The 12,317-nt window shown below is 28.1% G+C and overlaps 3 protein-coding genes across 3 annotated transcripts; all 3 read right to left on the bottom strand.

The window, feature by feature from the left end:
- Positions 1–1,574: 1,574 nt before the first annotated feature.
- On the bottom strand, positions 1,575–2,659 carry LOC108783056 (uncharacterized). Its single transcript, XM_018551505.1, has 5 exons — positions 2,578–2,659; positions 2,392–2,514; positions 2,104–2,302; positions 1,792–2,028; positions 1,575–1,677 (listed from the first exon to the last, which is right to left on the bottom strand). The coding sequence occupies exons 1-5, from the start codon at positions 2,657–2,659 to the stop codon at positions 1,575–1,577; spliced, it is 744 nt and encodes a 247-aa protein (XP_018407007.1).
- A 491-nt stretch (positions 2,660–3,150) lies between these two features.
- On the bottom strand, positions 3,151–4,782 carry LOC108783095 (fas apoptotic inhibitory molecule 1). Its single transcript, XM_018551557.1, has 5 exons — positions 4,763–4,782; positions 3,718–3,950; positions 3,525–3,650; positions 3,410–3,459; positions 3,151–3,312 (listed from the first exon to the last, which is right to left on the bottom strand). The coding sequence occupies exons 1-5, from the start codon at positions 4,780–4,782 to the stop codon at positions 3,151–3,153; spliced, it is 591 nt and encodes a 196-aa protein (XP_018407059.1).
- Positions 4,783–5,200: 418 nt separating this feature from the next.
- On the bottom strand, positions 5,201–7,719 carry Faa (fumarylacetoacetate hydrolase). Its single transcript, XM_018551539.1, has 8 exons — positions 7,623–7,719; positions 6,833–7,062; positions 6,608–6,748; positions 6,268–6,521; positions 5,975–6,181; positions 5,727–5,872; positions 5,437–5,554; positions 5,201–5,367 (listed from the first exon to the last, which is right to left on the bottom strand). The coding sequence occupies exons 1-8, from the start codon at positions 7,704–7,706 to the stop codon at positions 5,294–5,296; spliced, it is 1,254 nt and encodes a 417-aa protein (XP_018407041.1). The 5' UTR covers positions 7,707–7,719; the 3' UTR covers positions 5,201–5,293.
- Between the last annotated feature and the right edge of the window lie 4,598 nt (positions 7,720–12,317).

Genomic DNA, 12,317 nt, shown 5'->3' with positions numbered 1-12,317 from the left:
TAACTTCATAATTACGTCATTACACATACACATACATATGTCACAGTAACTAATTCTAAAAATTCTTCAATACATCTGCCATATAAAAACAATATTAACTTCAACCCTGTATTTCCACAGAAAATTCATTAAATTGATATATTCATTAAAACAAAAAGTACAACATAATAAAGTTAATTAATAAAAATTATTTTTTATATGCATATATATAAATAAACCATATTTATACATATTTTGTATATTTCATAATATCCCAAACAGAGAAAAACAAAATTAATTTTATCGAAATTAGATAAATTATTTTCAATGAAATGTATTAGAAATAATTGGATAGGTATAGATTCTAAGCTCGTATCGTATTACTGAATAAAAATCCAAAATTTTTATAATAAAAACCGAAACACACACAATTCTTTAATTTTATTTATATAAATCTTAAATATAAATTCATGTATCTAAATATGTCACTTCAGTTATTATATATATTTACAATACTCTTTTAAATTAATTAAATAATATTAAAAGATACGATTTCTTGAGTGTCAGTTTGTAACAAGACTAACTCACTGCTACACTGCTACACTACACTGCTCTCAACTGTTAGAATATTTTCTACAACGGTATACTTAATACACTTAAATCTATTTTTTACGGTAGAAAAGTAAATAGAGACACATTATATCTTCTTGATTTCATGTAATTGTGTCTACTATTTTATGCGATTTAAATTGTCAATACAGTATAACGGATAGATATTTTTACTCTTTCCTAAAAACAGAAATAACTCTGAGAATAAAGATTAGCAATACTACATTTGTTAACCAACATAAAACATTATTTAAATTTATTAAATATTTCTTTAATAATTATGAAAATCTATTACTATGCACCAAAATGCATTAAAGGCATCTTGTATTATTTCCGAGACTTGAGTGTTATTCGTTGAATTTCTTGTTGTCTGCTTAGTCGTTTATGAATTCTTTGTAATTCCTGCAGCTTCACACGCAATTTAATGGAATCTATAACACTCGGAACCTACATATATAATATTTTTTTCTTTATTATATATAATTATATATTTTTTTGTGTAAAAAATTTAATATTGTTTTAAAAAAATCTCCATATAAATTATATTAAAATTTAATACATTAAACTGTAAACAATATAAAAAAATTTTACCTCAAAGTTATTTATTAATTCCATTATCGACTTAAGTTGGTTTTCCTCTTTCTCTATTTCATTCTTTATAGCAATTTGTTCTGATTGCAATTTTACAATCTCCTGTTTCTTGGAAACGATTTTGTTTCTTATTTCATTCATAGTTAACATCAGGCCATCCATTTTTTCCTTATATTTACTCAATATAATATTATAGCGACCTATAATAAATTCAACTTTATTAATTTAATTTGTATACTACAAAAAAGCATCTATAGTATCTGCCTAGCTTACCTACAATTCTTTTCATTTCAAGCAAAGACTGATTTTTTTCGTCTATATTTTGGACGCAAATTTGATTTTCTACGTTCAATTGTTCGAAATCTATGACGCGTAAAGCCTCGCCCAGTTCTTTTCTATGCTTCAGCTGCAACTTGACTTTTCTTATCTGACACTTTATGGTAGCCATCTTCAATCTGATTTGTTCTGTTATTATGTCGACTACTTTCAAGGAGTCTTCTATAAATCTACACAATAAATTTAAGTTTTTCATGCCTTTATATGATCTGTCTATAATTATAAAGGAATCAACATATAATTGTGGAAGTGAACATATAATGTTTATCATAACACCTGATAAACTTTTCAGCCGGTATTTTCCCCGTAATGCTATCTACGCCCTTCTGTACAACATTTTCTTCAAATTCTTCCCTAGTCTTCAAAATTGCATGAATGCTAATCTGATTTTCTTCCATTTGCGCTCTCAAATATATTTTTTTCTTTATAAACGTCTGTTCAAATTTTTCCAGTTTTTTCTGTAATTCCCAGATTTCGGTGTTTACCATTTCGATACGATGCATATATGTAATTCTACGGTTCAGAAAAAAAGGTTGTAATTGTAACTGATGAAATTGTAGCAGACGTTATAGTGTCTAGCGGACGGACTTTGTTCCTTCAGTTGGTGCTCTGGCTGTTAAAAGACTTGGCGTGACGTGTCGACTTGGCGTGACGCTGGTGACGCTCGCTGAATCTTTGTCGCGAACATTCACAAGACTTCCGCTTGTGCTTATAACGGGTGATGTGCGACTGTGTTGAGGTGCGATTTTTTGTACGCGTTTAGCGGTTTCTAAGATTTGCGCTATTGCTAGATAAGATATATTAAAAGGTAACGTTAATATCAGCATATCCAAAAAAGAAAAACTTGAAATATATTTGTATTAAGTAAAAAATTACTTTGAAGACTTTCAGGATTTCGACGCGCGAGGTACCGTTCAAAAATGTCATTTTCTAACCTCAGGAGGAGATTTGAATAAATAATATTTTCAAGGACTTGCCGTAATTCCGTTTCTGTCATATCTAAATCAATAAAATTTTACGTGATTTTTTAAATATAATTAAATCACATAAATTTTTGTATACCTTCATAATAACAGAATTCATCTTGTTTAGGAGTTAAAACTAAAGGTCCGATACTAAAGCCACTATCTTGTTGTCGTGACATATTTACGTTTAAAATCTTTAAATAACAAATCTTTTCAGATCATTAAAAATTTAACATTTCAATGTGAATACCGAAAATTACATAATACACATATATATATATATTTAAACAATTCCGCTTATGTCACAATTTCTATGTCACGCAAACAAATATATAAATTTCAGTTATCTTCAAGTATCTATATACTTTTTAATAATAAAATTTTTTTTGGGGTAAATTGAAACAAGTACACTTATAATGCCTTGCATTTATATGCAAATTTATTTTATAGTTTAAAAAACATACACAAGTATATATGGCACACATTTTTGACAGTGCTAATACTAAATTTAAATATTTTATTACAAGAATAATACTTTTTTAATACTATGTTTCACATTTATGTAGTTATTTAATGATTCACAAATTATAATTATCGATGTGTGTATTTACTTATCGATTAATATCAAACACGAAAAATTTATTATAATTAGAAAGGTCAAGACACATATCTAGGATTCTTCTAATAAAGCTTCTTGCTGTATTTCAACGTCATTGATGTATAAAACGTACGCTATACCGATTTCTTTTTGTTCTGAACTGTAAGATCTAATAGCGGCCGGTAAATCGCCAACGGAGAAAAGAATTTCTGCGCCGCCGTCCATAAATTCATTCTATATACAAATTATTATTTAATTTATATATTTAATATTAAACAACATTGGCTATACATTAAAACATAATAATAGATATTTCTATTCTTATTATTACCTCAACTTCCACTTCTTGTCCATTTACCCAAACGCTATGAGCGTGTTTATCTGCAATTGTCTCATAAAATAAGAATATTTCTATATATAATATATTAACTATTTTGATTAATTACCTAACACGACTCTATATTCTTCATTTCCAATTTTGGCCAACCAAGTTTCTAGTATTTTTGATTGCGACTGGACAAATTGCTTGTAGCTCTTTCCGTTCACCCACAACGAATAAGAATACTTCAGACCTACACAATCGTCATAATGAAATAATATATTTATCATCGCGATAATAAAATAATAATAAGGCTTTACCTGGCATTGGATCGACTCTGATCACAAATTTAGTATTATTGAACATAAAGATTTCATCACCGACTAGACGAAACATCCAATCTCTGTGAACTACATTATTACCATCGACTTTTACCACTCGTCGGCCAGTTGCCGTCCCATGTTCAAACTCAACCACGTGATTTCCGTCGCTTAAAGGAACAGTCCATTTAGCAGTAGGTTCGTCTGCTGAAGTTTCCAGATTATGAAGACTTCTAAATGGATGTTAAAATAAACGCTACATGTAATTTAAAAATAATAATAATAATAATACTAAAATATTGTATAATGTAATACGAATACTGTAATATACATATCAAAAAACGATATGTAAGTGCTCTCTCTGAAATTGTATAATAAATTAATGCCAAACGTAAAATACTATCATAAATATAGCATTTGTATGTAGCAATCGATAGATCACTTTTGACAATAATTACAGGATGCAACATTAGAGATTGTATAATAAAGTTAGGATAGTGATTAGAATATTGAGAGTTGAGAAAGTTATTTTATAAAAGTAACTCGATTCGTGCTGATTTAAAAATTAGCTAATTTGTAACTTTTATTGTTATTTAAAAAATTGACGAATTGTTATAATTTCCATTAATTTCTCACCAAATGCTGACAACATTTTGTTTAGAGTGCTAACCACTTATCTATGTCACTAATTGATCGAACTTAAGATCTATAGTATTGACTATATATGTATAACGTTACAAGTAACGTGTTATTTTCTAACTCTATGTATGTTCGCATTTCTATAAAAATAGAAAGTCTGTGCATACCTGCGTGTGTTTAAACAAAACATACATTTATTAAGATAATTACGTATTTAATAAGACAATTAGGTTGCTACAGTACAATCACGAGTATAAGTATATTATCTCTTATTGCGTAACTTACGTTTACGAAAATAAAAATATTGGTATAACACAGCAAGATAGATCAAAATAATATATGTATTAAATAATCTTTTAAAAATAAGAACATCACGTTATAACTCAAATTTGTGTATTTTACTTACCGAAGTAGAACGCCTGCCATGTTTCTTCTATTTCTGCATCTGTACTGGTCTCTTTATTGATCGACCTTACTGCGACTATCCTCGCAATCAATACCACATAATCGAGTCATTTTGTACGTTATACCATACATATTATATCTTTAAGCACATTGTAGCAAGTCGTTTATTTTTACATTTTTGGCTATATAATTGTATTTATTAATGAACATAAATTATTATAAATAATTAATTATTTATAATTAATAAAACGAAAAATATAAATGATAAATATCAGTAGCGTTTTTCGATAAAAAATCTGTTGCTTAATTAATAAGTGTTTAATTAAGTTTGATTTAATTTATAATTTAAAATTAAATGTCATTTTTTTAAATCTTGCTATTAATCAATTAAAACAATAAATTAAGTAGAAAATAAGTATATAATAAGTACTCTCTTTATTAGAATATTAAAATTATAATATATATAAAAATATATATATATAAGACAGTATAGAATGCATAAATTTAGCCTTATGTCAGATCAACTTCCAATTTACTTGTTAGCAGGAAACAATTTACCCGTACATGTTCCAAAACCGACTTTATAACCATCGCCATCACAATAACCTGGAAAATAATGAAATAAATGATTATGTAATTTTATATATACATATAAGAAATAATCCATTTACATACCATGAATAATTATTTCATCACCATCTTGAAGAAATTTTCTTGTCGTACCATCTTTTAACGGAATGGTATGTGTACCTTTCCAACATAATTCCAGCATAGAACCGTAAGAATCCGAAGTCTATAAATAAATATTTTATAACGTAAAAATTATAAAATAAGATTCATAACTTATATAATTTAAAAGAATAAAAGTTACGAAAAAAATCAGCAGATAAATAAGACAAAAGCTAATTTAATATATTAATTGTATTAATAATGTCAATTATAGCAATACTAAATTTTTAACTCACGTTTCCACTTATAGTACCAGATCCCATTAAATCGCCAGGATTAATATTGCATCCTGTAATGGTATGATGCGCCAATTGTTGTTGCGGAGTCCAGTACATGTATTTAAAATTGCTCCGGCATATGGTCGTGACTATACCACTTGATGCTGCAAAAAAGTTTGAGTCATTTTACAATAAATTAAAATGTTTAAATAATATGTACAAGAATATGAATAACGACAAAAGTAATAAAAAGAATAACAGCTTACGTTTAAGATCAACTTCTAATTTAATATCGAAATTACAAGACTCGTCATGTTGCAAATATGGAAACGGTTTTGGATCTTGAGTCATATTTGGTACTTTAAAAGGTTCTAAAGCTTCCATCGTAACGACCCACGGAGAAATTGTTGTGCCCAAATTTTTTGAACCAAATGGTCCTAAAGGCACATACTCCCATTTCTGAATGTCCCTTGCTATACAAAATAAGAATAAAAATAAAAAATCAGAATAATAATTCAAATTAATTAAAGTGCAAAGTTCTTTTTCAATTTTATCGTACCGCTCCAATCGTTCATCAAGACTATTCCAAAGATACGATCATACGCTTTAGAAGCTGGAACAGTATCACCCAGATTTGTCGGTGGACCACCGATAAAGAAAGCAACTTCGAGCTCGAAATCCATTAATCTACAGGGCCCAAAAACAGGTGCCGCACCTTCAACCGGAAGTGTTTGACCATACGGTCGTCTGATGGGTGTGCCTGACACAACAACGGAACTTGCCCTTCCATGATAGCCAACTGGCAAATATTTCCTACATACATGAATATTTTATTCTACATAATAGAAATCATTTTTAATGTATAAATGTATAATAACATCAATACGAATTAAAATTACCAATTTGGCATCAGCGGGTTTTCTTTTCCACGAAACATGATACCGACATTTGTAGCATGATTAAGAGATGAATAAAAGTCCGTGTAATCTCCAATTTTGGCTGGTAAATGCATTACAGCATCTTTCTGAGCGACAAAAATTCTAAGAAAGATGTTACACGGGGATTATAATACGATTTTAAGAATTTGAATTTATAATATTAATTTTCGTTTATTAATTTCTTACTTAGAGCGGATTTCTGGATCTTGCAAAGTATGATTATTAACTGACAACAAATTTTGGAGTTTTGATCTTGCTTCTAGCCATGCTGGCCTTCCAAGAGACATAAAATCGTTTAAACAATCTCGATGAAATACATCTTGCTTACTTTGCAACAATGGTCCATCGAAATAATTTGCGATAGCACTTAAATTCAAAATTTGATCACCAATTGCAACTCCTATTTTTTTCTCTGGCTAAAAATATTAAATACATATTATGTATATTATCTATATTATAATATATACAGCTGTTATATAATTAATAAAATATTATTATAATTCTTATTTTTTAATAGTACATTCAATCTGACAATTTTGTTATAGTAAAATATAAAATAATATACAAAATGATATAATTTATTGGACTTTTTTTAGGAAGATATTAAAATTATCGAGCGACAGTAATATACCAGCCGATGATACCACAGTAATCATACAACATATATAATACAGAAATCTCTACTAGACGGCGTTGAATGTGAGCAAGAATGGAATGCAAACATTCCATTCTTTGATGTTTATCACATGAAGAAATATGCAACCTAATATTTTATTGTGCAACTTTTCCAACAATCTCTTAAAGAAGTTATAAAAAACCATAAAGATTATTATATTTCATCACAATATAATCCATGACTCCCTAAATCATAATGACGTTGAAGATTCGTAGTTATATATTTATATTTAGAATTGTTTTGAAATCATATGACATAGTACAATTTATTGGATATACGATATAATTGGTTTTTGCTCACCTTATCTTTCGTTGAGAAGATTCCGTACGGCAAATTTTCGATCGGGAAATCGCTAGAGGCCGAGTAATTGATGAAAGATTTCATGGTTACAGCTACTACGAACGTCTGTCCGTCGAATTGACTTCTGTCGTATGTGCTACTAACGACGATCTGATAAACAGCGTGAGATCCCACCAAGCTAGGTTTGGAAGTAATTTATACCTGTTTACGATGTTCGATATCGGCAAGCCTCTGGTTTAACTAGTTCCGTTCATTAATGCAATGAAAATCACTTAATCGACTATTCTAATTTTACCTTGAACGTTGATCGGTTAAACTTGTTAAATACGATAAAATTAAATCGACTATTGTTGTGTAACATATAATACAATATAATATACGTATGTTCCAGCTAATTGACAATTCTTTGATATAAATAAACTTTTTGAAGTCTCTAGTTATTTTCTTAAATTATAATGGGAATTATTTTTACGTAAAAATAATATAGTGTCGATATTTTACGTTTAATGTGTTAGTCTTCGCACGTAACTTAAAAAAAAGAAAATAGAAAGAAGAGATTTATATATGATATACTAATAATTTGGGATAACAGCAGTTTATTAGACATTGATATACAGTGGATAATAAGGGCAATTAGGTGTAGGCGGTATTCGAACAACATAGTTATGTGCTAGCAAAGATCCTACATCCGCTGCACATACTCTTGACTTTCGCTTCTCGTTCACATATCAACGACATCTTACGCACACGCATGTACATATATATATTTTGCTATGTATATATATAAATGTATTTCTCATTACAGTATACAAGGACAGCTTTCACCTCGAAAGTATTTCGAGGTTTTCTTCGCTAAATCACTAATCAATACTCTCATTGTTTGGAAGACGTGGGACTTTGTTGTTGTTTTGCTTCGTTTATCAACTTAGACTAATAATTAGACTAATAATTAGACTAATAATTAATGAGATCGACGACTTCTAAAGTCGGCGCGATAAATCGCTAGTAAAGAAATTGAGTCATATTAATGACGTGTTCATCAGAGGATGAGACGATATTCTACTTCGTTAACACAATCGAAATAAAAGATTTAATCAAATACATACATACATACGTATTTCTCGTCGATGTAGACCGTCAGAAAAGGCATAACGAATTTATAAATATTATTAGCACAACGCTTTGAATGTAACATTGAGGTTTAATATGTGCAATATAACATATATGTTATAAAAGCAGAGTGTGGGAGATGGCACATGTGGTAAGAGTGCATTTATACAAAAATGTAAATTGTGCAGTGCATTTTAAAAAATGTACATGATATTTAAATATATATGTTACACTAAAAAAACGTACTAAATTTTAATAAATATTTGTTTTAATAGTACTAGATGCTTATTGAATTTAAACATATATTTATTTGATACAAGAATTATTGATTTAAATTATTACTTTTTACAGAGTCAATTTATTTACTGTAACTAAACGTTAAGTTAGTACTATTGAAAAAAATGTGTATTACGATTTAATAATTTTTTTCAGTGTATATGCATAATGCTAATATAAGAATTAAAAATATGCTGTTTATTTTAAAAAAAGTTTACATTTAAAATTTTATATCGCGCCAACAATATGTAAAATATTCATATGCGTTAAAATGGCATTTTATGTACAAATTTTTTTATAATACAATTTACTGATTATCTACAAAAAATTAATATAACATTTGCAATTTTAAATTTTATAAGTAGTGTAATTTATCTAATAAATTGATATTTTAATACTCTTTACTACATTAATATTATTACTAATATCTATTATACTGGCATTAAACCGCAAATATGTGTAAAAATATTTTACACATAGGAAAGTACGGTACCAAACGTGTCAGTATATTTGCTAATTATACAAGCAAATTAAATAATTAGGAGTCTACAGGGACGAGTATACTTTCCGTACAAATATATCACTCTTCGCTTAAAAAACGATCATTTACACGGGAATTAATAAGACGTGTGTAACCACGAGAGAGATTCGTTTATGAGTAGCATTGATTACTATGTCGGCAGTGCCAACGACTATGTCTAAAAAAACTCGTAACGCCGATAGAATTATGAATAATAATTAACAATGATTCGATAGAATTCTTTTTTACAGGTATCGGTTTGCTGGTCAGATGAATTGTTTAATTCATTTTCTTCTCGAAAAATACATTTTGTCCCTTCTTTGGCGCATAGTGATTGCAAATGAATTGCTTGAACTCTGGATCAACAAATACAATTTAATTTTATAGTATTTCAAATTTTGGCAATATTAGTTGCAATTTGTTTAAAAACTACTTTATAAAAACTTTTATATTTTCTAAGCAATATAAAATTATCATATTGAAAAAATGTTTATATCTTTATTTTAAATGACAATAAAAATTCTTATTAATTGCTTTTTATATACAAATTTTATATAAAATCAGACAAAGGATATACATTTTAAATAGAATAAAAATAAATTTTTTATTATTCTTTTTATCCAAAAGTGTCAATACACTATAATAAATTACTTTCTTTTTAAAGAATTTTATTTTTATTTGTCTCATTGAGGCAGAGTTCAGCATATACACATATATATAATGCGCTTTGTATTTTACACATTACAAACATTTCATATTGAATTGACATCACCTGCTATAATCCATCAGCCACAAGCGCTTTCATTTAAATACGTAGGAATAACATCTTCGGCATTAAATTACAAGTAACAGGATGTATCGATTGCTTTCTAATTCGATTAATCCTGTATTAATTTAATCCCAGCACTAACTGCGGTTCCCCATCTAAATATATTCGTCTAAACTTAATTGTTACGACGGCACGGCAGTCGTCGGCGGAAAAAGAAACGCGGTGTAATACGAAGATGCATGTGTACATAAATACACTTATAATTCTTCAGTAATTACATCTAGATATTTCATATTACTTACTTAAATATCTTTTTCTTGTTATTCCGTATTGGCGAGTGAATCGAAATCTATAGAATTGTTCTATTGCAAGTGTCAAACGAATCGAAACGCTTATGATCGTCATTTGTAATAAATTCACTGTGTTTGTAGTACGTATCTATTATTTGTATGATTTCAAATAATGCTCACAAGAGGAAATGAGTTATAATCAATAAATATCATAAAATTTTTTTTCACAAGATTATACTTTCTCAAGAATTAATATAAGAGCTAGAATATTGAAAATGATTGTTGCATCGCACAATTTATTGTGATGTGCAATCATTACTTTCAATAGTGTGTTTATGACGTTTGAATAACATTATAAATGTCTAACAGAATCAACGAACTAATTATAAAGTGGCAACCGTTCGCACGAATATTCGAAAAAGCATGTACTTTCATGGGTTTGTGTTTTGTATTTTTAAAATTTCAACACTAAATATATGTATTGATATATTTATATATTTAGACTTTTTTTAATATATCTATTATATATTAAATATATATTAATACTCTCCTCTCAATTAGAACTGTTTAACAGTAAATTATAATATACATATATTTTTGTATATGAAGTCCATCTGGTAACGTTATCTTCGCAAACGATCGATAAATTATAAACTTCGTCAATTATAACAAAATAACGCCCGGTTAAATCTATTTTCTATGGGAAGTAATGTCGTATTTGTGCTATCTATCCCTAACGCTACGGCGATAGAAATTTTCTATTCCGTAGCTATTGGCTGACGATTCGTTGCAAATCGTACAATAGGGACAAAGCAACATTTAAGCTCCGATAGATTAGCCACGCCACAGCACTTACAATTTATATAATTCTAAACGGATTTTTACACAGTCTGAAAAGAGACTTGTTTTCGTTCCAGTATATTATGGACAAACTGCAGATTCTGATTAAATTATGATAAATATTTTTATTTGAATGCGTGGGAATTTATTTTTGCACGACTTTAATTAATATTTTGTATAATTTTTAACAAAGTTGTCAAACAATTGTAGCTACATAACAATAATTAAATAATTTAAACTATTAAGAATCTTAGAAATATTTAAAATATCTAATAATCAATGGACAAAAGGAAAGACTGATAAAACCGTAAGACACAGCAAATGGTGTATGTATATAGAATTTTCAAATAAACTGTACAAAAATTAATTAACAAATTAAATATATTTAATTTAACATTTTTATAAATATAAAATATTTGCAAGAAGAAAACATTTTTTTCATAAATTTAAAGAATCATTTGTAACTTTGTGCTAAATATTTGAAAATTAATTTGATGTCATGCACAAAATTAATATAAATACTAAAAAGAGAGATTTTCGATATGTAAATTTTGAACGACATCTAATCCGCGTTTCAAGATGAAAATTTGTATTTAAATGTTTCATTTGGAAAGCGGATGTACACTATTATTGCTTCGATTAATGAATAATCGATCATTTTATCACTTGCATAAATATTATCGCGCATCGAGCAGCAAAAAATAACAAATCTGCATAGCTTACGGCCGGAAGCATCATTAACTTTGTAACTTGACTCATAATTTCGTTTTTCTTGGATATGCCGTGTATTTCGTTTAAATCTAGAAAACTTATATGCTACGTATATGTATTTTTCGACGTGCAGGTAGCTTCTGCAAACTGGTCGCAGAATAAAGAAGCGTTTAACTACA

Source organism: Cyphomyrmex costatus, unplaced genomic scaffold (genome assembly GCF_001594065.2).
Source record: "Cyphomyrmex costatus isolate MS0001 unplaced genomic scaffold, Ccosl1.0 scaffold141, whole genome shotgun sequence".
In the NCBI taxonomy this organism is placed as follows: Eukaryota; Metazoa; Arthropoda; class Insecta; order Hymenoptera; family Formicidae; genus Cyphomyrmex; species Cyphomyrmex costatus.
This window is presented reverse-complemented; position numbering and strand designations above follow the sequence as displayed.

Coding starts and splice junctions, on each gene's coding strand:
- LOC108783056 (XM_018551505.1), bottom strand. CDS start 2,659: ATGTCACGACAACAAGATAGTGGCTTTAGTATCGGACCTTTAGTTTTA. Junction 2,303..2,391: donor AAATCCTGAAAGTCTTCAAA/GTAATTTTTTAC, acceptor TATCTTATCTAG/CAATAGCGCAAATCTTAGAA. Junction 2,029..2,103: donor GCACCAACTGAAGGAACAAA/GTCCGTCCGCTA, acceptor TCTGAACCGTAG/AATTACATATATGCATCGTA.
- LOC108783095 (XM_018551557.1), bottom strand. CDS start 4,782: ATGGCAGGCGTTCTACTTCG. Junction 3,651..3,717: donor CAGAGTCGATCCAATGCCAG/GTAAAGCCTTAT, acceptor ACGATTGTGTAG/GTCTGAAGTATTCTTATTCG. Junction 3,460..3,524: donor AGAATATAGAGTCGTGTTAG/GTAATTAATCAA, acceptor AGACAATTGCAG/ATAAACACGCTCATAGCGTT.
- Faa (XM_018551539.1), bottom strand. CDS start 7,706: ATGAAATCTTTCATCAATTACTCGGCCTCTAGCGATTTCCCGATCGAA. Junction 5,555..5,726: donor CTGGTACTATAAGTGGAAAC/GTGAGTTAAAAA, acceptor ATTTATTTATAG/ACTTCGGATTCTTACGGTTC. Junction 5,368..5,436: donor TGATGAAATAATTATTCATG/GTATGTAAATGG, acceptor ATTATTTTCCAG/GTTATTGTGATGGCGATGGT.